At 41.6% G+C, this 27,072-nt stretch overlaps 1 protein-coding gene across 1 annotated transcript in view; it reads left to right on the top strand.

The window, feature by feature from the left end:
- The first annotated feature begins 6,210 nt into the window (after positions 1-6,210).
- Positions 6,211-27,072, top strand: part of LOC147197183 (rap1 GTPase-activating protein 2-like) — a 29,059-nt gene continuing 8,197 nt past the window's right edge. The window contains exons 1-13 of the mRNA XM_086124937.1: positions 6,211-6,816; positions 15,066-15,150; positions 19,368-19,403; positions 22,310-22,342; positions 22,800-22,832; positions 22,938-23,159; positions 23,259-23,362; positions 24,600-24,678; positions 24,774-24,827; positions 25,444-25,527; positions 25,612-25,712; positions 26,635-26,764; positions 26,853-27,008. Of these exons, the coding sequence (XP_085981063.1) occupies positions 6,695-6,816; positions 15,066-15,150; positions 19,368-19,403; positions 22,310-22,342; positions 22,800-22,832; positions 22,938-23,159; positions 23,259-23,362; positions 24,600-24,678; positions 24,774-24,827; positions 25,444-25,527; positions 25,612-25,712; positions 26,635-26,764; positions 26,853-27,008 (1,239 nt within the window). The 5' untranslated portion in view covers positions 6,211-6,694. The remainder of the gene's footprint in view (positions 6,817-15,065; positions 15,151-19,367; positions 19,404-22,309; positions 22,343-22,799; positions 22,833-22,937; positions 23,160-23,258; positions 23,363-24,599; positions 24,679-24,773; positions 24,828-25,443; positions 25,528-25,611; positions 25,713-26,634; positions 26,765-26,852; positions 27,009-27,072) is intronic.

Below are 27,072 nucleotides of genomic sequence, written 5' to 3' on the forward strand. Positions count from 1 at the left end.
TAGGTCATCAGGATTATATCCAATTTCACTTTTTTCACAGCCCACGATGGTGTGTTGTGTGAATGTGAAGCAATGTGCTGCATAGAGTAGTAACCACATCCTCTATTCGAATACATGCACACACATACACACACACGCGCAAAAGCACACACATGTACACTCATGCACAGTCACACACAAATATATAGACAACAATTACAATCAAAAGAGGAAGTGGTTATGATTGCACAGGAGTTACATATAATTTATGCTCATTGCCCACCTCCATGAACTCCTGCTTGCCTGTATTTGAATGTACTCTAGATAAAGTGATATTATACTTGCACGCGCTCCCACACGATGTAATAGTTGACTAGGAAAGAAATAGAAGGGGAAATGATGAGGTCCAAGGCAGAGATAAATGGATGATAGGGAATGGATAGTGTGTGACAGAGGCTCAAATTAAATAATAAACACATCAGCTCGAAAGGATCAGTGGTTTATGCGTGCTTGGGGAAACGACATCGAAGACCCTTATTCAAGTTCAAGTCCAAGTCAACTTTATTGTCAAATGTGCTACATGCGCAACATACAGCACAGAGGAAATTTCTTTCCTCCGGAGAGAGAGGAGCCGCTGCGGGTGCCCGCGCCGCCATCAAAAGAACAGTTAACATAAAACTTTGCAGGCATTTCAAACAAACGAGATTGTTTTGATTGTTTTTTTTGTATCAACTGTGGTTTTGTCAATTTTGTATTGACATCCCTATGAGAAGTGCTATTTAAATCAAATTGACTTACTTAATTATTTCCTTACAAAAAGCGATTTGTGCGAACATTATGAGTAATTGTAATTACAAAAGCAATACGGGAGAATATTAAATCAACATAGGTGTCAAACTCTGGTCCTGGAGGGCCGCTGTCCTGCATGTTTTCCAAGTCTCCCTGTTGCAACACACCTGATTCAAATGATCAGATCATCAGCAAGCTCTGACATTGAACCTGTTCATTTGAATCAGGTGTGTTGCAACAGGGAGACTTGGAAAACATGCAGGACAGCGGCCCTCCAGGACCTGAGTTTGACACCTATGAATCAATCTTACAAGTTAATAATATGACAATAATATGAACAACAAAATCTATGAAAGTCGACATTGTTTTAATCCTTATAAGTCAACGCCTGAATATGATTTTCCTTCTATTGGTATGAATCGTAATATTTAGACACATCACACGAATGTTACCTTGCATACATCATTCATGAAATAGACAACCTTTGCCTTTCCAGTATTTACTTTCAGACTTTAATTTCAAAACTTAGTTTGTAGCAGACGTGTGCACATTTTCAGCATGACATCTCTGATCCACTGGTGAAAGGACACTTTGATCCTCTCCTCTTTCATCTAGAACTGCTTCAGACAACAAAGTGTATGCAGAAAATTGGTGAAGATTGCACGACTGTCTCTGTCCTATCTGTTGTGTTGTGTTATTTTTGTTATTTTGACTTCAAAATGGCCCCGCGTGAGTGGCTGCCTTTCCAGCAGCTCCTATATTTTGTTGTTCTACTTCTTCCTTTCATAAATTTGCTACTGTGAATTGGGAATTTCTCCATTGCGAGACTAATAAAGGATTTCTTATCTTATCTTATCTTAATTTACACACATGGCATTTCAGGATTTATCTCATATTGTATGCACCAGCTGCCATTTTCAAATGAACTTTTCAGAAATATTGGTGACTTGATGATGAGTAGCTAACACTCCCTGCTTTACCTTGCTCACACTCACACTCATATTCTCCAGCTCGTGTTGCTGTTTTTGTGTAGTTGATTGAAAAAAAAAGGTTGGAGACTGGAAAAAAGTGGGCTTTTGACGTGGGTGCGTGCGTGTTTCTATGTGTGTCTTGGGAATAAAGCTTTTACTCAGCAGCAGTTGTGAAGGTCACTTTACCCAGCCTGCATGCAGCTGTTCCAAGCACTTTCCCCCCAAGTGTGCCTGTGTGCAAATAAATGCCGTTGAGTAGGGTGACATGGCGTTACGTCGATGTGGGGGTACTGTCGGAGCTATAAAGAGAGGTGACGTTTGCACACTGGAATCTGTTGATTTGGAAGACATTTGAGAGGCTGTGGGAGTTGCCAGGAGAGACTTGGTACTATTTGCGCAGACACAAGTGTGCGGGCACTGCATGCGGGTGTGCAGTGTACACTTAAATTGGCCTCGTGTGCATTCCTGAAATGGGCATTCTGTTTCAAGTCGGGTTTGCGACCGACTTATTGTGACTCCATGGGGAGATATACAAAGTGGTAATACGGTTTAGTCCATTTACACTCGCCTACAGTAATGCGGTTTGGGGTTTCAACTTTGCCTTCAGCAAAGTGGACCATTGTTTCAAAAAGACAAATTATTTGGGAAAACTAACAGTCAACCATCCGCTCTACCTCAGATTTATATTTCTCACTTAGCTGTACGGTGGAATCCTGATTAACAAACATCTTAAGGCTGGTAAATATGGAGTCAAATGTGTATGTGACTATCTGTCAATGCAGTGTGTCAGCATATCACGATAGATTTCATTGCGCAGTACCCGATGAGACTTCATCACATGCCTACTAGCATCAAGGAAGCTTCGCTTTTCGTTTTGTGTCACTTATTCTCTCTAAGAGACCTTTGGTGCTGTTACAAGTTTGAAATCGTGCAACTTTTCTCCTTTGTATTTATTTTTTTTTTTTGGTTGTTTTCTGGCTTGATACTCAGCCAGTAAAGCGGCATTTTTTTGTGACCGGCTTGTGGATCACTCGTCATGCATATCAGTCCCACCTTTGTAAATTACTGTTGACAAGGAAGAGCATCGAGTGACGATGTTAAATGCTGTGTAAGTTTCTCACGCTCGCCAGCACCCAGCTAGACGCTGACTGGATAGCTTGTCGCGTGTGATCAAAATTACACTGAGAAATACATCGTTGGCTGACTGCATTTCCGACAGTTAAATAAAAAATCTGACGTTAACTTCTTGACTGGACCTTGAAAATGACATGATGCATGGCAAGGCATTTTCCATCCCAAGTCTCGTATTTATTTGACGCCCTCCTCAATTGTCATGAACCCTATTTTATCATTTACTATGAATATATTCATGTTAAAACTGGGTGATCGTACGGTTCTATGTGATCACCCCTTGCCTTGGTTTCTTTCCGTGCAATCAGACTTCCTCTGACATTCTAAAAATAGGCATGTTAGGTCCATTGAAAATTAAATTACTCATGGATGTGAGTGAGTGTTTCTTTGTTATACCGTATATGCCCTGGGATTAACTGCCGATTTGTCTCACCTGCCGACGAAAGTCGCCGGGGACAAACTCCAGCTCACCCATGACCATGATCCTGTTCGTAGTCCACTCCATATTTTCTTTAAATTTGACTTTTGGTTGTAATTTTAGCAACTATGTGTCCCAATACTTTGAGTTCAGTTCTTGGGGGATTACAAGGTTTCTTTTTTTTTTTTTTTTTTTTTTTGTGGAAAGTGTGGCTTGGAAGTTATTGTCTTCAAGGATCCTGGATAAAAGAAGAAAGCTGTTTTCAATTGTTTGGGTTTTGAGGGTAAGTATACAGGTATGTTGGGTTTTGTTTTGAGTCATTATTTGACCTTAGCTTCACACCATTTTCCTGAGTAATTGTTTGTGACATTCAAATGAGGTAAAAGCAGTTGCTTTGGTGTGATCAGGCCTGAGGCTTTATTTGCATTACCCGAAGATAAGTATGAGCGCTTGTTTGGTGTCCCGTTGTTGATTGCTGAAGGAATGTTTGACACTTTCATTTCAAAACACAGCAGGCTGCTGACTGGTTAAACCTGAATTGAAGAACTCTCTCTGAAATAGGCTTCTGGACTTTAAACGGCAAGGAAAACATGGTGAGAGATGTGTCATTGAAATGTGCTTCTGAAATTCATCTTTATTTTAAATTGACATTTAAGTTGTTCATGCGATTACTTCTAAGTTTCCAGAGGCAATCTGTCTGCTGATTTACATAAAGTAGCCACTGTTTCCACAACAGGCTCAAACTGCAACAGAGTGCACCTGCAGTGAATTGACCAGCTGCCAATACTGATAACAGGAAGCTTGGAAATAAATACATATTGTGGAAATACTCTTACCAAGACTAAAAATACGTCTTGGATGACAACATGCATAGTCCTCCTAAAAGAATTTCTCACCTATACAATAATCCATCCAACCATCCATTTTCTGATCCGCTTTATCCTCACAAGGGTCGCGGGGGGTGCCGGAGCCTATCCCAGCCATCCTTGGGCTGTCTGCAGCACCCCCCCCCCCCCCCGATGTGGATAAGCGGATCGGAAAATGGATGGATGGATGGATGGTTTCACCAATGTCCCCTCGAAATGAATTTCATGTGCCTATTATATACATGTTATCATCTTTTGTTAAAATAATCCATATTTGATCCTTTATTTGTATGCCACCAATGTTGGATGTTTATTGAGCTCAGTGCTGCACCTGAATGTATCTCACAGGAGCATTGCTTTGTATGCATGTGTGTGTGTGTGTGTGTGTGTGTGTGTGTGTGTGTGTGTGTGTGTGTGTGTGTGTGTGTGTGTGTGTGTGTGTGTGTGTGTGTGTGCATGTGGTTGACTGTCAGAAAGACAAGGAGGGGTTGAAGGAGAATCACAAAGTGTTGATAACGGCGTCTCATTCCCCTCCGGATGACGCACAGTAGGACCCTGGAGAAATGTCCCAGTTGGTAGGCATGTGAGATAGGGAGTGTATTTTGTTTTTTTACAGGTGGTCCCAAGGGTGCGTTTGATATTTCAGTTGAGCTGTGTGCATGTTTGTGCACATTTCACCTGGGAAAAGGCTCAAATGAATTTCCAGTGTACGCCCAGGTTTGCAGTGTAAATCACACACTTATTTTGTATTTTGTATGTTAATCTTTTGGATCCTTTTGGCAAATTCTGATTCAGCTAGTCTGTTTCTATGATACTGATAAGATACAGGATTAGGAATGCATCAAGAAAGAAATTGAAGCTTCTATTTGTCAAATTTGCTTGTTTCCTGGGCTCCATCAGTTCCATTCCCTGGCCACTGTCACATAATTACTGAATGATCTCAGCTACGGGTAATCAGGTGACTTTGAGTCTTTATTGTGTGTCTAATTAGTGAGGCAATTCATTCAAGCCATCCAACAAAATTCTACTTCTCATTACTATACTTCCTTTTTATATGGCCAATATAGTTTTATGTGCATGCCCTGTTTAAAACACATTTTTTGCTTCTATATATGAAAAAGTAAAATTAAAGGACCAACAATATCACCAATGGTATCGTGAAAATGTACGCACTTGGTCATTTTTATCTTCACATGTCAAAGGATGAACTGATTTCACACTTTGGTTCAATAAAGGGTCAATGGCTATGTATTTTAGAACATTTACTTTTTCGAAAATGGATAGATGATTACCATGGGGAATATGTATAAATAAACGTGTCTCATAGTGATGCTGTTTTGAGAGCAATTTCCTTAGTGTCTGTATGAATTCCTGTTTCTGTCAGCCCCCCCTGATGGATGGATGGTTCAAAAAGAGGAATTGAAAGTATTTGTTCACAGACTAGTCCTCTATAAAATAAAAGTGATGGGTGGAAAACAATAGCATGAGTAAGATGTGAGGGGGAGATCTGAGTAACAGTTGGTAAATTGTCTTCATATTTTTTTTTCAAGCAGTTTCATTTTGCGAGGCAGCATTTCAGTTTCGATGTCCTTGGCGACGGAACAGCACGCAAAAGGCTGATGAGCTTGTGCATACAGTGGGTACCACTTATTCCTTACCTTGTCGGGGATTCAAATTGTTGGCAAAATGATATTCAAGGAGCAAACATGCTTCAAGTGTTACATACAGGCACATGGTTTCAAGTTCAGGCTTTAGTGTGAGTACATGTGGTAAATGACATGTCAGTTAATGTCATGTCATCGGGAGTGATGTAGATACATGGAAATAAGTGTATTAGTTAGTGTGCGTGTGTGTGTTTGTGTCCCCACAAGGGAGAATACAAAGAAATTGCCAACAAAAAGGTAGAAGAGTACAGGGAGAGATGGAGGAAAAGATGCATAAAGTGGGAGGAGAGGTGGGCAGTTCTTTCTCTAACTCCAGCCAATCAGAGAAAAGGGACTGGACTTCGAGGACAGCAAGTAGGGAGCAAAGCAGCGGCAGCAGTCACAGAGGGAGAGGCAGGGAAGCATGTTTATGAACGAGGGAGAGGAGCAGAGTCAGAGGAAGGCAGAGAGATGCAATGCTCCAGAGTCTGAGAGGCTGTCTGCTGCAAAACTCTTCTCTCATTAAACAGCTCGTTGTGTTTCGGGAAGATCAAGGCATTGATGCATTGCAGGAGCTCGGGATGCAGTTAGTTCACCTGAGACTCAAGTCTACGACCAACGACCAATTTGGACCTCTTGGGATTATTACCAACTAAGAAAGCTTTCTCAAAGGATCTGACAGCTGTACACACCAAAAGTCGACAGCCTCTGTTGCGTCGCAGAAATTTACCATATGCCTCAGAGAAAGAGATTCTCCAAGATCTAAGGTGTCGACTTTTACAGCTCACCCTGGAGCCCCAAAAGTCTACCACCAAGCCGTGCCATTCGACAAGGAGTACTGGAGCCGGCGCGACCTTGGAGCAATCGTCACCTGAATCCACTGTGGAGGCACCGAGCATGTCTCAGTCCAGAGGGCGCTTACACAATAAAAAAGCCGGCATTCGGGCTGCAGTGATCCTGATTGGACTCCTGCACAAGTCTCGTAAAGCCAAGGAGAAGGAGAAAGAAGAGAGTGAAGGGTGGGTGAAGTTCATTGTGTGATGAGACTGGAAAGCTGTGCAGGTAGTTTATTTGAGTGGATGAAACAGTATGGCTCTAGTGGCTGTCTGCCAAAACAGGAACACACACACACAGAAACACACACACACGCTCAGATTCACTCGTCCAACATGGAGCCTGATTGTGAAGCAAAGTTTATTGTTTGCAATTTATGTGAGGTCACCTGTATGTACCACTGTGTGTGTTCCGTTTTTTTTGTCTGTGGATTTATACTTACGGTTTTATTATAGGTCCTCTTTTTATTGGAGCATGCTATTGTGCAGTGTGTTGGAGAGTGCGTGTGCCGTGTGTGTAGTCCACACTCAAGTGCATTTGGGTCAGTGGAAAATAAAAAGGGGGAAAAGATGGAGAGGAGCTGCGGCAACGGGAGTGAACAAAGGTCCATTCTAAGTGGTTTTGAAGCATAAACATTCCGTACAGTAGACTGAGTTGGAGGGAAGAAAGCTGTAAAAGAGGAACATGGGAAAAATAAAGAGGTTGTAACTGACTCAACGAAAGCGGCTGTTGAGTTTAAAAAGGGAAAAGTTCCCACTCATCTATTCCTGTCCTGCATATCTGCTTCTTGTTAGTTGTTGCTCTCCACTCAAGCATTTTAGAGTTGGGAGTCATTGAAGGCTGTACTGAACACGGAGCGCTCTCTCGTTTTAGCCCAACGCGAACACATGCTTAGATGTTTCCGAACTGGCTCCAAGTGAGCCTTAAGCTTGCGTCTGATTATTCAGTGTAATAGTAACAGCTGGTCTTGAATTTTGATAAAAGGTCCAAATGAAGCGTGCCACCATTCGCTGTCCATTGCCAGCAACTATGTAAACACTGAGCTGCTCGAGTAAATGAACTGTGTTTTGTGCATATTATCTTTATGTGTACTTTCTTACAACCGCAGACCACCTGTTGGAAACATACCACCTGTTAACAGTTTTAGCATGTTGTAAATGTTTGTGGTGACGCTCTTGTACAGTTGAGGTGAATTTGATCAAATGTTCAGGACTGAGTTTGTATAGGGCAGTGGTTCTTAACCTTGTTCGAGGTACCGAACCCAACCAGTTCATCTGCACATTCACCACAATAAAAATGTTTTGTTTTGTTTTGTTTTTTTACAAATTCAAGACATAAAAAACGCATTTATTCAAAACAGAAAAAACTTAAATAAAATTTCAAGACATAAGTTTTTTTTAATTGTGAACAAAATGAACCAGCCAGTGATGATGGCCAAGCGGACGTGTCATAACTAATTGACATGTTGAGTCGGGTGTGTCTTAACCTCCATGGCAGAGGCTCCGTCGAACCCCTGAGACCGATTCCCAAACCCCTAGGGTTCGATCGGACCAAGGTTCAGAACCACTGGTATAGGGAGAGAAAAAAAAAAATCTGTCTTACATCCACAAAATTGTGTGTGTATGTATGTGTGTCCCCCAAGCAAATATAAACTTTTTTTGATAAGGTGTTTAAACCCAAATTATGAATTAATCACCAGGATAAAGCCACGTTGTATTCCAAATACAATTTGGATGCCAGCCCACGAGTGGGTGATATGCACATTCCAACTTCTTAACCTGCTGGGTCTTATTCAGTATCCTTTTAAATGCAGTTGTTGTTGTCTGTCAGTTTAATTAATCCCAATTATTATAGTTTGCATAAAAAATAAAAATCTACTATTGACAGCAGTTGTACAGTGAATCGAGAATCATAATCAAACATTGCCTTCAGCAGCAATACATTTCCAACAACAGCAGGTCCACCGTTGTGGTTTTGATAGCAGCATACGTGTGAGTTGCGAATGCCCACGCTTGCCAATCTCCAAACACAAAAATAATCCATTTGTCTTTGGAAAAATATCTCTCTGTTGTAACAGTGCTTCTTGGCATTCACGTATTTTCCCATTTACCGCCACATTTGTAAGGAACATGCAAGCAATGTGTGACATAGCTGCTGACCTGCATAAGCAGGGGGTGCCAGGCTATTGTAGCTGTGGAGCTGTGCATGGTTCCATGTGCTCCAGATGCTCCTCGTTGTGAAATAAAGACACCGCTAAATTGCCAGTATGTCTTTTTTCTTTAAACGTCAATCATCCGAACCACGGAAAACCAAACAAGAATCAATGGCAACAGCAAAATCAGCTGTATGGCATTGGCAGAGATGTTTTTGGCACATTTTTTATTCTGAGCTCTGCTGCTTCTCCCACTAATGCACGTTTCTGACAAATTTAAAATGGTGAGAAATGAGTTCTCCAACAGTTTCGGATGTATTACCAAGATGCCTTGTTACAACAAAGAACAACCAATGACTTACTTTTTGTGCTAGGTTTTCTTGTTGCTGGGCAGAATTCAATGAATGCTAATGGGAAATTGGCATTCGCCAGGCCGCCGACTCACTAAGCTGCCGAAATGGAAAACTGCAGAACTGACAGTGCTATGCCCTTGGAAAGACTCCAGAACAGCACTACGAATTATAAAATAACATAATTTATACTCGGTAATTATGTAATTGAATCACTGCTCTCTATTAAATATAGAATACATAAGGGAACGAAATAACAGTGTTTCCATGTGGCACTTCCCCCTGCTCCTAATGCCTTTCCCACTGCGTGCACCTTTGATTTGTGACATGGATTCTGTGTTTTCCTGCCTCCATCGCCGATGGCAACCATGCACACGGTATGAGTACCGTTGATATAGCCTGAGGCGGTCATTTCTGTTGCTGTAGTGGGGTCACATGATGATGGTAATTTGGGACGGTTTTAACTTGCTGTTGTTCTGTGCAGGCACCCTTTTCAGACTTTAATATCACCACCATTAGTCTTTCTGACTCAGTCAGTTGCAGCTTGTCCCTGACCTTTTGTGCGGTTTTTTTTGTGACAGTGAATGTGAAGAGAATTACATGCTGACTATATTATGTCAGCGGATAATATAAAGTGTTCTCAAAAATATAAGCACAGCACATACTCTATGCAAATGCCTTTCTGAGTCTCGTGTGTGTTCCACTCACCTTTCTTATCCCAGTACTGGTTGTGGTGTGATGTGTATTTGCTCTCCATTCAGTCAAGCATGATCTCGGCACCCTTTAACTTAATGTGTTAATGTCTTCCACTGATTCTTTTGTTGTTCTTATTTGTCTGTATGTTTGTGTGTGTGTGTGTGTGTGTGTGTGTGTGTGTGTGTGTGTGTGTGTGTGTGTGTGTGTGTGTGTGTGTGTGTTTTGTCTTGCCAAAATCAAGGCCGCATCATGCAATTGAGTCAACCCCACATACTGCTAGGGGCCAATAACAAGTCTGACTGTTTTTCAATTACGACAAGTGGGCTTGGAACCCGCCAGGCGAGCGTGGCCGCATTCCAGCCAGTGGTTGTGTACGCTACATCCGTCTGCTTCCTTCTGCTTGTGGAAGCAAAGCCCAGACTGTGAAAAATAAGCAATCACTCAAGACAATGAAAGCATGTTTGTGGCGAGCTGACACATTGCCAAACAAATGCGCCACAAATACCACCCCCCCCCCCCATTCTCCACGCCAACAGCTTGACTGAGCAATCAAGTCGGTGCAATGTAGCTAACCCTGTTATGTAATGCCATTTTGTGAACACCAGAAAAACCCAATGCAGCTGTGCTTACCTTGTGAAAAGCCTTCATTGGCTAATTCAGCCAGATTCCAGGGTCCATCATATGTCCTTGCTAAAGAACAGCTTGCAATTTTTGATGCCACACTTGCTTCGAAACGGTAGCGGCTCTGGCATTGCTTTAACATCTACACATCACCTACTTTGTACTTTATTGCTGTTTCAAACTGATGAACCAGCCCAGACACTTTTGCTTTTCTTTAGTTTCATAAGTAGGAGTTGTGTCTGTGCGCGTGTGATGCATAGCTCCAACTCGTTATTCATTAAATGCCTAAAGATATAATGCATGAGAAATCCCGCTGACCTATGAGCAGTTTCTTGCGATATCATTCTGTTTTCCATATCAAGGGATCTTATAAGTTACTTCATAGAAAACTACTCCTTGCTGGAAGGCTTTTCAAGAAAATGCATTAAGAGCCTGGAAATTTGTTCTGTAGTCCATAGCATAATTCAATATTGCACAGTGCATACTCTTCTTTTTCGATCTGTGTTTCTTCCACTCTTATTGAAAGTTACAAAGAGTGGTGTTGTTGTGTGCAGTGAACACCCCATTTGGCAAAGATAATATTCAACAAAAACGTATCTTTGAAAAAATTAAAGTTATTAAAATATTTCAAAAAAGATGTCAAATAAATGTATGTAAGCGTGTGTATGTTTATAGCTCCTTGGGTAGGCACTGTATATGTCGATACACTGATAGAGGTATATTACACTCCATTTACCATTTTAATAGTATTTGATTTTTTTTTTAATCTGTTGGATGATGACCTGATCCGGGGGGGTTGAGAATGATAGACAGCCTGGGGGACCGGTGAAACTTACTGACAGAAGCGATGACGGAAGCGCGGTTAAATAAAACTTGACGGACTGATGATTAGACTTTGGTTCGGCTTGTAAAAATGGCGGACTGACGATGACGGATGGCTGCCCAGGCTGCTGACGGATGACAAATAACGGACAAGTAAAATTTTGTAATTACCCACCTCTGGTGACCGGCCTATTCCAAACGGCTGAAATCTCATTTAGATCATCCAATTTCCAAATAAAATTGAATTAAATCGTTCCATTGTGGGGGGGAAACGGATAAGGTGTAGGTCATGTTTATGTCTGCCTTTTTTGGCCAAATTACGTTCTTTTCCTCTTATCCCGTATGCTGTTCCTGCAGTTGTGTTTTGTTTTTTTTGTAACTGACTCACTGGTATTTCCATTCCTCCCTCAATGCCCATTTACTTTGTTTAAACTGCTCATGCCTTTTTCTGTGTTTTAGACCATTTGTAAGGAAGCGTTAGAGGAGACCCAAGTATGGTAACAGAAACATGAATGTGCTGTATGTATTCAATTTCACTTACACCTACACCCTATCAAGAAACAGAAGACAAAAAAGATGTGCTTGTTGGCATGTGTTTTTGTTGACAAGAGTCAGCCTTGTCTCAGGGTGCAATGGATGTGATAGCATTGTCGCTAACAAGTGTCCAGAGACCCCTCACCAAGACAGCCGTGCTCAGGGGATATAAACCTCTATTTTTCAGTCTGCAGATTCATTTTTTCCATTCTCCGTAGCTTGCTCTCTTTCAGCAATCTGTCTGACATCCATTCACTGGGTGGCTCTCTCCTTCTCAATTGCGCTCTCTTCCTTTCTGCAGGACCTCTTTTGCTCTTGTGCTTATCGCCTAGTCTGAAGTTGCGGGTGGTTTGTAAAGAGATGTATTCAATGTCCACTGGCAGATGCTTTTGTACTTCAGACGGGGCAAAATTATGCAAAAGTTCAGTGAAAAGGACCAGAATTTGACTAGGACATTCAGCCAAGAATGAAAGATAATAAATCGATAAATAAATCAATAAATCAATAAATAAATAAAATCTGACAAAGTCCTTAGATTAAAATGTGCAGATAAAAAAGCCTCGGCTAACTTCCCCAAAATATTTCTACCAACTCCCGCATCGCTCCTCTATAAATATGACATGATAAAAAGATGAGCCCCAACACGCTGGACTATATTTACTTCCGCAAACACTATGTGAGTGAAGTTGGCGCTAAATTGTACATTGGTTAGGGTACAAGTAGCCGCTTAGACTGGGAGATCCGGTCTTAAAATAAAATACGTAAATTTTAACTTAAATATTTAATTGGCTGCCTAATAACAGCTGGAATATATGCCGCACGTGTGCCTCTTGCCCGAGTGAGGATATGTGGTATTGAAAATGGATGAATGAAGTTAATCTGGAATTTTCTCTGATTAAATTGTATTAAATGACAAACATTTGATGTACCGGTAGCTATTGGGCGTTGTCTAGTCTGTCTGACAATATTATTTATGTTGAGTAACAGCCCCCTGTCCCTCCTTGAAAGCCCGCATCAGCCTGTTAAAGTGCTGATCGGAGCTGTAACTGTCATGTCTGATATGTCTCGCAAGTACACATACACACACACACACAAACACAAACCTTTTCGTTTTCCATTTCCTTCGCTAATGTTTTTATTAATCCACCAGAAGAACTACCAGTTGCCTAACCGGCCAGTCAGCATGAGAATCAAGCTTCTTATCAAGCTTCGTAAGAGACCTAAATAGAGACAGAAGCATGGCTGAAGCCCAAAAGATAGACTTTATAGTCATGGTTCACACTGTGACTCTGTCGTTAAATTAACCCCTCCTTCTTCATCCCCCACATTGTCAGTGTGTATCAATGTGCTGATCATCCATAAATGGCCCAAACGGGGGGAAATAAAATAAATACCCCCGAATGTGATGCGGTAAATCGGTACACTTCGAAATATGACAAGCACATTTTGGAGAGGCTAGGGTTGGACTTCAGGAGATTGATTCAATTGCCGTATGCCACGTTCGACCCCAGGATGCCGGTCAAAACACAACTGATAGTCGAGTGAAGAAGTGGTTGAGAAGCTTTAATCCTGTTGCAGGCACAAGCAAGGAACAGCACAAGTGTTACAGTGTGTGCATGAGATTACGGGTAGTCACCCAAGCACTCTCCCTCACCCATGCAGAGAGCAGATTTGGCTTTTGATAGTGTATAAATTAGATGAGCGTAACCTGAACATGCATACTGGAGATGCATAGGATACATAACCAAATTTTATCCACATAGAAAAGAGGCCTGGGTCAAATTTGAAAAAAAAAAAAATCCTAATTTTATTGTTCACATTGCATGAAAAAAAAAAAGTCAGTTACGTGTCGCATATGGGCAAAAATATGAGAATTGATCTAAAGTGTGAACATAGCCTTCATCCAAGAAACGACAATGTACACAGTGGTGCTATACATAAGCACAATGTAAACTCGACTAAATCACTAAACCGTATGCTCACTGTGGTGCTTTACAACACCCTACCATAGCGGTGTGGTAATTCACACTCTATAATGGACACAATCACCCAGAATGCATTGCACACTTCAAGTAGTAGCAAGGAATATCACTTAACTCTACTCTTAATATATAAGCACCCACTGTCCACTTCTAATATAACATTAGTATTTGGAACCTTTCTAACAATACCCGTAAATGACTTCTCAAACATTGTCGCTAGTAGTTTAACATTATTATGTTTGTAAAGGTAGAATGTTTTGATTAATTTAAAAAATGTCCCTCATTAACTTTATATTAAAAGGGGACATCTGCCTTTGAAAAAGATTTCACCACAAGGTGTTTCAAGCATCCCCAGGGTCCAAAATAAACCATGTGACAATTTTGCTCATTTGGCAGAGGGAATTCTGGCTATGCCCGTTTACTAGATGTGCTTCCACATCTGTCAACCTTTAGTAAATTGGGCAAGAAGGCACCAGCTGCTCCAAGGAACCCAGCGGGAGCGGTGTAATTTAGTTCATAAAGACTCATGCGCTATTGAGATGACTTTTTTAACCTTCATCCTCAAGAAGGGTCATTGCTCATTTATATCAAAGCCTTTGTCAGGCTTTGTGACTATTTTTATATGATCTCCACAGTAAGGTGACAGCTCATGGAGGGGTCTTCTGTAACATGTACATGTAGCCACATGTGAGTGACCCCACACATAATAAATTGAATGAAACAAACAACATTTCAATAAGAGAACGAGTAAAACCAAGAGAGGCACGAAAACTCTGCGCTTGACGGTGGCAGAAGGCAGGCTGGCTGCAAAGTAACAAAGGCACACGACTGATGGGTCAAAATGTGAGGAAGCTTCAATTATGCTGGAGGCGCTGACGGTGGAGTTGAGGTTTTTAAATTGGAGAAAAGCATGATGGGTTATGACGTTCATCTTGTCTTCTTATTAGTTGAAATAGTTTTAAAGTTTGTTTTTTAATCAGACGATAGTCTTTTTTTTTGAGTGAAGAAAACAATTCTCACGGAGCTGACAGTTTCGGCTGTCACTTCAGCCTTCGTCTGAGCTGTCACTGCTTCCTTATAATGTGTCTAAAAAAACAGCTGACGAGGTCGGGAAAGCTTTAAAATAAGGCTCCCCGATTGTATAATAAACTTAAAGCTCTTGACATCTGATGATCACGGTACTCACTGCATAAGCACATGATGTCACCCTTCATCTATATTTGCATTTACTTTGTCATAAACATCAATGAAGTGACTTCTTTTGAACCTCTACCCAGGAAACAGGAACTGTTGAACATCTCCAGCGTCCCTCTGGGAGAATGTCCACCATCACCACCCCGCACCGCTCCCCCCAGCATGAAGGTAGGATACATTAAAAATCTCTTCTGTTTTGGGTCCATTGATGCGCTGTCTCAGTGGAGAGGAAGAATTTCAGTAATGTTGATGAATTGGGACTTAAGAACCTTAAGATATCACATCTTATGCATTCACATTGAAGTTCAAATGATTGCACATCAGGAATGGTCAATCCCAACAGTGAGTGTTTGTGTGTCAGTCATACTCATAAATGTACACGAATGTGACCACGGACTATTAAGCCATCAAAAATGTGTGTTGGGGGTGAAGGTGACATTTGAGGTTGCTTCAGGAGATATAATGTTTTCGGAAGAACAAACAAGTCTGCTTTTTACATTTCTTTTTGTGACTGTTTGATTCGTGTTTTCTCATGCTAGAGCATGTTGGGAATCGATTCCATCCTGTGAGAAGCATTAATAATTTATTATTTTGGCCAAAGGGGTTGTGGCAATGATACATGTGAAATTCCATTTGTGCATGACTCAGTATTTTGTTGTTCGGGGGAGGATAGTCTGAGGGGCACTAGGCAACTGAAACACGGCAAAGTATCATGTGCTTTCGAAATAAATTATTTTTGGGTGTGATGTTTTATTAATCATCTCCTGGATTTTATTTGTTACGATTTTCCTGAAAGATAGGTTTTTTTTCTCCGAGGGCAGATTTGCAGCGCAATGGATAAAAGAAACAGTCTCCACAAAAACCCATCTCTCGCTTGTCATTTTGTCACCTTGAGCAAAGCTGTAATTATGGAGAGAAATAGTGTGGAAAAGAGGAACTGAAATGAAGAATGAATTCTTCTCATGGCATTGAACACACAAAAGAAGACTGACTGAAATACAGAGAGCTTAGGGAGGAGACCATACACACAGAGCACATGGAGATGTATTCAATACCACATCCTGCAACCCACAAGTGACCCATTCGAAGCATTACTCGACCCATCTCGCAAAAAACAATAGCAAGACCTTACCGGAAGGCTGTAAATAAATAATAAAGAGTAAACACCTGTATTTTTTCCAAAAGGTTCAAGTTGTTTGTATGGTTGATCTATCTTACATTATAGGTACATTATTCCACACTTTCCAATTTAACTAACACATGGGGAAATGCATCTTGCCCTGGATGCCAAAAACAACACACTTCAGTGTTGTTTTCTTTTTCTCAATTAAATATCAGTATCTTCCTATAAATTCTAAATGATCAATAGTTACATCTAAAGGTAACTTGAGCACATTTGTGAAATGTGTATGAAACGTGTAGCCCTTCATATTAATCCGTATTCAAGAAGTAACTCTCAGTTTCAAAGAGGTCGGTGACCCCCGTTACAAAGCATTCGGCCCAAGAGGTGTGTCAACAAAGCTTTGTCACTCCCGTTGTTCCATTTGCAAAGCGATCTGACCAAGTGTCTGTGCAGAGAAGCTTTAATCAGTGGTCTTAGCGTTGTGTGTTTGTTGGGTGGATACACACTGAAATAATATCTCAAAAGAGAGCTGAGATCCTCTTTTTAATATGTACCTGCACCTGTAAAGCCATAAGCAGAGTCATTTTAGAGTGTGTGTGTGTGTGTGTGTGCAATGTTTTGAGCGATTTAGGTTATTCTTATTTACCCATTGTAACGCTGTATAGTAACTGGCACGGTTCTGACGGTTACATTTATGTTCACAGGTGAGATGCTAAGGGATACCATGCAAGAGTAAGCTACACTGTGTGTGTGTGTGTGCTTACCTGCATGTTTTTTTATGAAGAAAGATGCACACTGGCAGAACCTGTTTCATACTTTGGAAAGCTCTTCGTCAACTGTCGGGTTTAACTTTCCTGTTCAAGGCATAGACTTTTTAAGATTAGAAGGAGATTAAATATGGGCATGAGAAAGTAGCTGTGCGCGAGGTGGAGCCAAACAAGGGACGCTGCAGGGATTTACATGACATTTTTAGCTGCTGCCTTTGAGGTTTGCCACTATTTGAACTCCGAGAAACCAGGTGCAGTACTTAATTATTGGAAAGAACTCAACAAAAGGTTTTAAGGTCTTTTTGAGGGGGTTTACCCTTGTGTTACTTGATTGGTATGTGAAATATTTAACAAGATGGATCACAGATACAAGCAACTAACCCCTTGTAAAATGTTGCTAAACATGCAAAGTCACCTTTTTGTTTGATTAACTTCCATTATTGTGGGACTCTTTCAAAGTAGTCTCTTTGAGTGAAGTGTCACATTACCGCACTTGAGGTTATGGCTCAGGTGTGAGTCTGACATGCCATGACACTGGAGACACATGCTTGAGGTCAGCCAGAGTGCTCGGTTTCTGTGGCTTGTCAGTGGTTGTAGCACCCGGTCATGCAAAGATGATGCTAAATTTGGATGTGGTATTTCTGAACAAGCCTTTGTGTAGGTGCAAACAAAGCAGGACTGCTTTTGGGAGAAAAGAGTGTCAACTCTCGTTTGGAATTTTCCATCACACCGCTGTATCCTGTCAAGCTGGCCAGCTATTAGCTGGAACCAACATTAGCTAGTCCCTCGCTAACATGACACCATAAAACAGTGACGATCAGGGACTGCCGTACGAGACATTCCTTCCATCAGCTACGAACCAAAGCAAGTGTGTGCGCCAACTGGTTTACGCAAGGAGCGTACATTCATTTAAAAAAAGAGAGAGGGCTTGATTATGGACACTGTGACTCAGCGTGGCTTCGCAATCGATCGGTGAAAGGGGTCACTTGCGTATATGTGGCCGTGATGTGCCGTCGTCTGGCCCCTGTAAGACCTGCGCTCGGACGTTCAAATGTAAGCATATCAGGAAGGACAGAAAAAGAAACTAACAATGTCAGTTGAATATTTTATTTATTGTCACTTAGCTTTTTCTATATCTCTGTTGCCTTTATTAAGCGCACTTGATTTCTATGCTGGAGCACCATGTGGCGATTAAGAGCTTTATCATAATTTGACTACCCGTAGTTATCTTTTTTTAAATTAAATTTTCCATACTGACTCCATTCTCGATCCTGTGTATCCTGTTAATATTAACCCAGTGATAAGACTGGTAAGAGTATGTGTTGCTTGAAGGTGGAGGGAGCGGTGGTAGATTTATGAGTTTTCATCAAAAGTAATTTCAGGTAAGACTGGTTTTTATTATCCATCCATCCAATTTCCAAACCGCTTGATCCTCAATAGGGTCGCGGGGGTGCTGGATCCTATCCCAGCCGTCTTCTGGCAGTAGGGGGGGGACACCCTGAATCAGTTGCCAGCCAATCGCAGGGCACACAGAGACGAACAACCATTCACGCCCACACTCACACCTAGGGACAATTTAGAGCGTCCAATCAGCCTGCCATGCATGTTTTTGGAATGTGGGAGGAAACCGGAGCACCCGGAGAAAACCCACGCAGGCCCGGGGAGAACATGCAAACTCCACACAGGGAGGCCGGAGCTGGAATCGAACCCGGTACCTCTGCACTGTGAAGCCGACGTGCTAACCACTGGACTACCGGGGCGCCCTGGTTTTTATTAGTACTCTCAAAATGTTGTCATCTCCAGTTTTTTTTTTTTTTTTTTACTGCTAGAATCATTCAAATGGTGGTAAAATGTCTTCCAGTTCTGTTTTGAGGAGCCACACTGTTTCGAGGCTAGGACGTATTTTACTGTCCCGCGCTTCTGTGCTTCAGAGTGTGAAGCGCGCAACGCTTGCTCAAAAACCGTGTGTGACTGTTGTGTTCAAGTTTCACTGTCAGGAAACGCTTCCGTTAATTTTGTCCAATAAGAAGACTTTCAATTTCTGTCACCATCATTTCATTTGTGATTGCACAACAATCTATTCCACATGCACACATCACATGTGCCAAAACCTGCACAAACACAAGTGTGCAGGCCATATTCACCCTGACATTTTGATGATGTGAAAAAGTTGGGAACCCCTGGGAGGAGCATGTGTAAATGCATTTGTGGAAGCGCACAAACTTGTTTATGTGTTCCTGTCTGAGGAAGTGCTTGCTTATCACACTGTGTACATGGGTGTGAGAAAAACGGGCGCTGCCCTCTTGACTCACTAATACTGCGTAAACACAATGAACTTGAGTGGCAGACCTGCTGCTGTCAGCATAGCTCGCTGTTGTGAATGTACAGTAAGATATTTAAATGCAAAACTTTGAGGTGGTGTTTCATGTGAAAATACTGAGCTCTTGTTTCATGGTGAGTTCAATGACAGTATTTATTTATTTTTTCTTTTTCAGTCTGCAGAATTCTTCGATATGCTGGAGAGAATGCAGGTATGACATCACACTATCGTAATTTTTGTCTTTGTACATCGAGCCTAATTTCTAAACCACACAAAATGGTCCAAGGAATTGGGACGCACCTCGATATAAATAAATTAATCAGACAAGGGTTGGACTGGGAGCCTTAATTTCCCTGATTCTTTTTTTAAGCATGCAATATATATATTGACTGGCAGTCTGGTTCCAGCTGTGTGGGAACCGTTTGAAGAAGGCCCTTGTGTGTTCCAGGATGGTCAAAACAAGGTCGATGAGTTGATTTCAAATGAGTTGGGTGTGAAAGAACCTGTGACATGCAATTCCATATCTCTTCCATTTCACCAGGCTTCCAGCACAAATAGTGTATGAATCATCCTTCAATTTATTTTCATCATCTGCTACAAAATTGCGAAAGCTCCAGGAACTCACCTGACATTAGCTTAAACATTGACTTGAACCTAAATTCAATATGTGTGACTGTTCCATCTCTCTAACCAAAATCAAAACAAAAATAGAAAGATGAGCCAAACGTTGATTGAATCAGTGAATGTCAACCACATGTGCGTAGCCGCTTGCTTTTATTTGACAGCTCGCGAGAAGCAAAGCATAGCGCTACCAGATACTTCTCTTTTTTTTTTGTATGGAACTTATTGATTCACCCCCACACCAACCCCACCGCCCACCCCGATCAATGACCCACCATGCAAGCCCCCCACAACCCTCCGCCACCTCCCGCCAGTCCCTCCTTGCTGTGACCCGTTTGTTCTCTCCATGCACTCCCAAGGGTGCAGCTGTGAAAAGAGTGAACACATATTGGGATATAAAAAAGGAGAGAAGGACTAGAAAGATTATGATCGGAGGCATGAAGAGCACATCGAAATATAGTGAAGCAGAATGGAACAAGTGGTCAAAGGAATTTCGCAGGCTCTTTTAGATGTAACGTTTAAAGGCAGAAGCACTGACAGACCTCAAAGAAGCATAAAATAGTCACTGACAAGATGCTCACTCGGCCCCAAAATGGTTATTCGAAGTCAAAAAGGCCTGCATGGCAGTTTCAAAATATGGCTTAGATGCACTAGTGCACGGATTAGTGTGGACATCATGCAGACATTTTGCAAGCACGATCAGAGAATGACAGCCAATCAATTCAGGCGAATGATCAAATAGTTTGTTTCACTCCAAGAACAGCGGCCCTCATCCATCTTTTCTGAACCTTGTCTTGCATCGATCTGTTCTTGGGCTCTGACACCGAAAACTCAATAATAAGAACTGTGTGTTTAAAGTCTGCTTTGTTGCATTGAAAAATGGCACTGATTGAAGGTCACGTTTTGGACCTCATTTGTTTTTTTTCCCCCTTTTTGATTCCCCTGCATTCCACCTCTTCCCTCTTCCTCTTCTTTGTCCAAGAGAGAAAATTGAGTGCTCTTAAGTGTGCCTTTGTGGTCAGTTTTATATTGCTCCGCTGTGACTGTAACATCTGTGCCGTCAATATGCACAGACACACACCATTACTGTCATGCAAGCAAGCACATATTATGTATGATCTTGGTGGCATTGATGGTGGTGAAATGCCTGCTTTCAGGAACTCACTTTGTACTCATCCAGACAAAATGTTCCTCTCAGCGCACACACACACACACTTGAGTGAAATGTTGATATGCTTTTGTGCGGCTCTGTCGCAAGAAACATTGAACATGGCTGGATTCTGCCCTGAGCATAAATGTCTGTACTACCCGCATGTGTGCTTGTGTGAAAATTACATTAGCATGTATGACTCACTTTGTTTTAATCCAAAAAAAAAAAAGTCTGAACAAACAACTCGTGGAAAATACAAAATTAGAACTGTAATCACATTATTTTGCTTCAGCCAAGTCGGCACAAGTCGTCATGTTTTCTTTAAAAAAAAAAAGAAGGCCATGATAGCTTCAGGAAAAGTTTTTAAACTGCAGAATTGTTCACACTTTGTTCATTGCTCGCAGCCACCACCTGATTAGTCAAAGTTAACACCCCTGTTTGAGATGGCAGCATGTGTGCAAATGACAACAAACTGAAGGGGACCAACAAACAAGAGAATTAGGCGGCAAGCCAACAAGGAGATTTCGACAAATCTCAAAGAGAAATATATTTTTGTACAGAAACTTGTGCATGAACATAATTGGCGGACTCAAACAATTACCGTACTGTGTAAAAAAACAAATCAAGTTTCACTTATATTAATTATGAGCGATTTGTTTGACAACCACAGCAGGTCTTTTTTCCTGGTCCCCGCGAAAGGGTAAATTGGGGTGAGAGGGCATAGTGACGAAAATAACAATGAACATGATTCAAATAAGGATAAGAATATATTCATGCCTTATTTCAAATACATTCATTACAACAACACATTCATTGCATTTATTTTTGGAACTTTGTTTTTACTTAAAGGTGTACAAGTAAGATATTTATGGGGAAAAGAGTGGATGCAACAGAGGGTGTGTGCTAATTACTATCAGACAACAGATGTTTTCAACTGGCCTGTTTGAACAATGGTGTGAACAACCGTATAATGCTGGATTTACGCTGCATGGTTGAAGTGACATGATTGATGTTTTTGTTTTTGCCCTCGAGTACAGTTTGGCTGTGCTTTCTTAAAATAAAATGAGTAAATCTTTTGGATCATGCAGTATATCTTCAGATCAGAATCAGGCCTCATCCAAGGGTGGATAAAAATCCGATGCTCTGATTCGTATTGGATGTGTCAATGTGACTGTGGCGTAAACAACTTGCAGTGTAAATCCAGCCTCAGAACTCTTATTGAATGTAACGTAAACATTCAAGAACTGACCCATTGAATAAAGCTATTCGAGATCCGGTGTTGGCATGATTCCAAATTAACGTTTGACACATGTGCTTTTCCGTCCTCATGCTGCAAATGGATTCAGGTCCCTAAAGTTGAAGAGACCAAAAAATGGAAGGTGTGACCAGTCAGCAGACGCATTCACACTCATCAGCTTGTGTCGTGATGTCTTTGTCCTCTCTCTGGCACCTCTCAACACTTTCACATTAGAAAATCAATTGTCTCCTAATCTAATTGATCATAAATTGGGGGAGCTTCAACTGCATATTGATCTGCACCGGCTCCCACTACTGCAGAGTCAAAAGGATTAGCGGAGGAGCAGTATTTAGAGATTGTACCCTGAAATTGTGCCCCACTGCGCAAAGAACTACAAGGCTCCAACAACCTTAAACTACGACAACCACCTTATAACTGATATTTGCTGGAGTCCGTGTGTTTTAGGTTATTGCCTGAGCTTTTGTTTCATCTCACACGTTCGATCTTTTAGAACCACTGTTTGAGCTGTCATTTCTTCTATGTGTTGTTTCATATTACGGTATGTTGACATTTAAGGAAGTGTACCGTGTCTTTCGCAGGATGACTATATTCCCTACCCACGGATAGAAGATGTGAGTAACTCATTCACTTCATGTATTTGATGTCAAGAGGATGAAGACTGGTGCGTGATCAGAATTTGGTTCCTGTTTTCGTTTTTGTTCTACCTCCATCTCAAGGTCCTAGAGAAAGGTGGCCCGTTTCCCCAGGTAATCTTGCCACAGTTTGGTGGCTACTGGATTGAGGATGTGGAGGCACCAGCCGGGACACCCTCCTCTTCAGAGTCCAGTTTCTGTGAAGAAGAGGTTGGTGGAGAAGGCATGAGTCCCGGTGAGGCACACAGCTACCATCTGGAGTGCAACAGCACAGCCAGGGCCTACAGTAAACACTTCCTGGGCAAGGTTTGAGGACATGTTTCAATATATGGATAAGATGTTTATGAAAGTACATACAACACTGTAACAAATATCTCGTGTGTTGGTAAATATACTTTTGTGCAGGAGCACATGAACTATTACTGCACTGGCAGCAGCAAAGGCAACCTCATCATGTCCCTGAAATATGAAGAGATTGAAGGCCAAGAATTATTGCGCATCATGCTCAGGTACGGAAGTTAGTTAGGCTGAATGTACACTGACCAGGCTGAGAAAATGACCTCCTCAAAGAGCCATATTTAAATATTCCGTCTTAATGAAGATAATGTTGCTAGGTTTTAAATGACACTATCAGAGAGGTTTTGTTTTGTTTTTTAATTTAATGGTTTAATATTGGGGCGGCCCGGTGGTCCAGTGGTTAGCGCGTCAACCTCACAGTGCAGAGTTGCAGGGTTCGGTTCCAGCTCTGGTCTGTGAGGAGTTTGCATGTTCTCCCTGTGCCTGCGTGGGTTTTCTCCGGGTACTCCGGTTTCCTCCCACGTTCCAAAAACATGAATGGCAGGCTGATTGAACACTCAAAATTGTCCCCACCTACTGCCCAAAGACAGCTGGAATAGGCACCAGCACCCCCCGTGACACTTGTGAGGATAAAGCGGACCGGAAAATTAACGGATGGACGGATGGTTTAATATTGTGGTTGTAGTTTGCAGGGGTGAGAGCTCTGTCTAATATTTTATTTGCCTTGCACGAGTCTAATATGAGCTCTTCACACCCCTTTGAACAAACACGCTGACTGTGTGAATCAAAACTGAACATTGCTGAGGCATTATAGCTCTAGTATTGGATATCATATTGTGCTCCTGGTCAAGCTTTGTCTACTCAGTGTGCGCAGCGCACTACATCATTGGTACTCTCCAATACAATACAATACATCTTTATTGATATGGCACAACAGCTGCAGATTGTAATTCGACAATTTTGATGAATTGCTGAGTAAGTTGAATGGTTCCGTGCAGCAAGAATGCCTGACAAGCAATGACACTGTGACCAACAAATGCTTCGAATCTCTATATTCTTTATTTTTATTTCGGGTTGAGCAAATATTGACATCGACGTTTATATCTTTATATGTAATTGAATGAAGTCAAGCCTGCAAATAAACTAAAATCATGGGCTTCCCAATTTAGTTTGGATATGTTCATCATCGTTTTGTTTTCATGAGGATTGATTGTAATGTTTAATTTATTTATTTAAAAGGTACAGTGTATTGTCATGAGGGCAGACCTGTAAATATGCCGAAATTTGCTAGCGGCTACATGGTGAGTCATAAGAAGCGGCACTAAAAAAGAAAAAAAAAACCTTGTAAGGGTTACAGATTGTTTGCTAATATGCTATTATATGTTCCAATTTATTAAATTAAGTGCCCGCCAGTCTTCTTTAAAAAGGGTTTCTGTCACTGTATTGCAGGTCAAGGACCAAAACTGTCCATGATAGGATATCCTTAGCAGGCATTAACCAGCTTCCCAGTGTACCTCAGATTGCCAAAGTAAGATTCACACAAATCCATCAATACGAGTGTCATATCTATTTGAGATCTTCACAAGAAACTCTATTTCCATTGATGAGCTTGCAATGTTTCAGCTTCTGTGTGACGATGCCACAGGATTAAAGTTCAACCCAGTTCTTTACCCTCGAGTAAGTTTATTCCCAGTCTCACGTCACAACCTTAACTTGTGCAGCTAAACATAGAATAAGATCAGATGGGTCGATATTTTATATATTCTGTTGATGCTAACACTTCATATCGTATTGTAACTGTGTAAAAGCTATTATTGAAAGCCTCCCTGAGGTACATACCTCCTCTAAATGCAGCACCTTCATTCGCTTTTTAACATCCCATGACTTAAATAGTGGAAAAGTACAGGCACAGCCTTTTCGTATTATATCCCTCATGTCAACCTACTTCGCTAACATCTGCCATACTCAATGAGTGCAATATTCCAATGGATTGATGGTGCAATAACAAAAAAAAAAAAAAATGGACACGGTGGCTTGATTTCATTACTCTGCGAGTCTCAGGGAGGGCTATGATGGGGCTTGCCTTTGGCCAGTGCCTCGGGGAGGGAAACATACCATCTGCGTCTTGGTACGCAAGAGGCTAAGATGAGTGTGCTGGTCTCACTGGGGGCTGTGAGAGTTTGCATGTCAGCCTGACGCAACAAGAGCCAACTAAAGTTGCCCTTGAGACATGTTTGAGAATACGACAACATGTTTTCGACAGCGATGAATAACGTTTTTTGTTGTTGCGCAGGGATCTCAGTTGATCGTAGCTTTTGATGAGCATGAGGTCAACAACACCTTCAAATTTGGGGTGATCTACCAACAATTTGGACAGGTGAGTGATTGTATTGACAGCACAGCTGCATTTGTGTTCCGTTTTACCCTGCTCTGTGTCACTGATACTCCTCTTCCAATTTAGACATCTGAAGAAGAGTTGTTTGGGAACAATGAAGAGACTCCAGCTTTCAAGGAGTTTCTTAGTATACTGGGTGACAACATTGAACTTCAGGACTTTAAGGGGTGAGATGTGATAGAAAGCTCTTAAACAAGAGGCTAGGTAGGAATCAAGGACAAATGTGTCCATGGGGCTCAAATATCACATAAAGAAGTAATGTGATCACCAAGAACTTAGTTAGGCTTTGATTGCGGTACAGAAAACAGAATTTAATGGCGATAAACATGAAAATGCAAGATTGTCCTCTGTCTTCAATTATGACAAACTATTTGGTGAAATCTATCCTATGGGGGCGGTGGCAGTCGGAGCTTTGCGCATGTCATTGGCATGAATAAAAACTTTCGTAATAGTTACAATAAACATACAGTAGTTTTCCTGTGTCTCCTGGGAAGACTTTGTACAAGCTTTTCATCAAAGAGGAGGAATTGGCATGTTAACAGGCGGTGGTTTTGGAAAGAAAGTCATTCAGGGATAGAGAAGGGCCTTTATCTGTTCGCACAATTAGAAGCATAGAAATGTCTTAAAGTTCTTGGTAGAAGCAAGTTAAGGTCACTGCCTGAATAAATAAAGAAATGGTGTTCTCATATCGATGTTGACATGGCCTACAACTACATAACATTAAAAAAAAAAGCTTTTTAATTAACGCAGCTCCGGCCTCCCTGTGCGGACCTCGTATGTTCTCCCCGGGCCAGTGTGGATTTTCTCCGGGTTCTCCGGTTTCCTCTCACATTCCAAAAACAAGCATGGCAGGCTGATTGAACACTCTAAATTGTCCCTAGGTGTGAGTGTGAGCGCGGATGGTTGTTCGTCTTGGTTTGCCCTACGATTGGCTGGCAACCGGTTCAGGGTGTCCCCCGCCTACTGCCCGAAGACAGCTGGGATAGGCTCCAGCAACCCCGCGATCCTTGTGAGGATCAAGCGGATTGGAAAATGGATGGATGGATGGCTTTTTAATAAAGACTGACATGCCTGTCTTTGCTGTTGCAGATTTCGTGGCGGGCTGGATGTGTCCCACGGACAGACAGGAACTGAATCCGTCTACACAATGTTCAGACAACGGGAGATTATGTTCCATGTGTCAACCAAACTCCCTTTCACTGATGGCGATGTCCAGCAGGTAGTTGGCCTTCACCTCTTAATCTCATGGCAATAATTTTAAACATCAATCTGTTTGAGAACCAATATTTCATTCTATGCTCCCTCAGCTTCAGAGGAAAAGGCACATAGGAAATGATATTGTGGCAGCAGTTTTTCAAGAAGAGTCTACACCCTTTGTTCCTGACATCATTGCCTCCAACTTTCTGCATGCCTACGTGCTGGTCCAGGTTGAGAACCCGTGCACGGAGAACACAACGTACAAGGTCAAAACTAAGCTTTCAAATAATAACAAAATAAAACCAAGTGCTATCCACTTAGTCTGTTACT

The sequence above is a fragment of the Hippocampus guttulatus genome, chromosome 12 (genome assembly GCF_054856545.1).
Source record: "Hippocampus guttulatus isolate MCC_2025c chromosome 12, RoL_Hgut_1.0, whole genome shotgun sequence".
Classification (NCBI taxonomy): Eukaryota; Metazoa; Chordata; class Actinopteri; order Syngnathiformes; family Syngnathidae; genus Hippocampus; species Hippocampus guttulatus.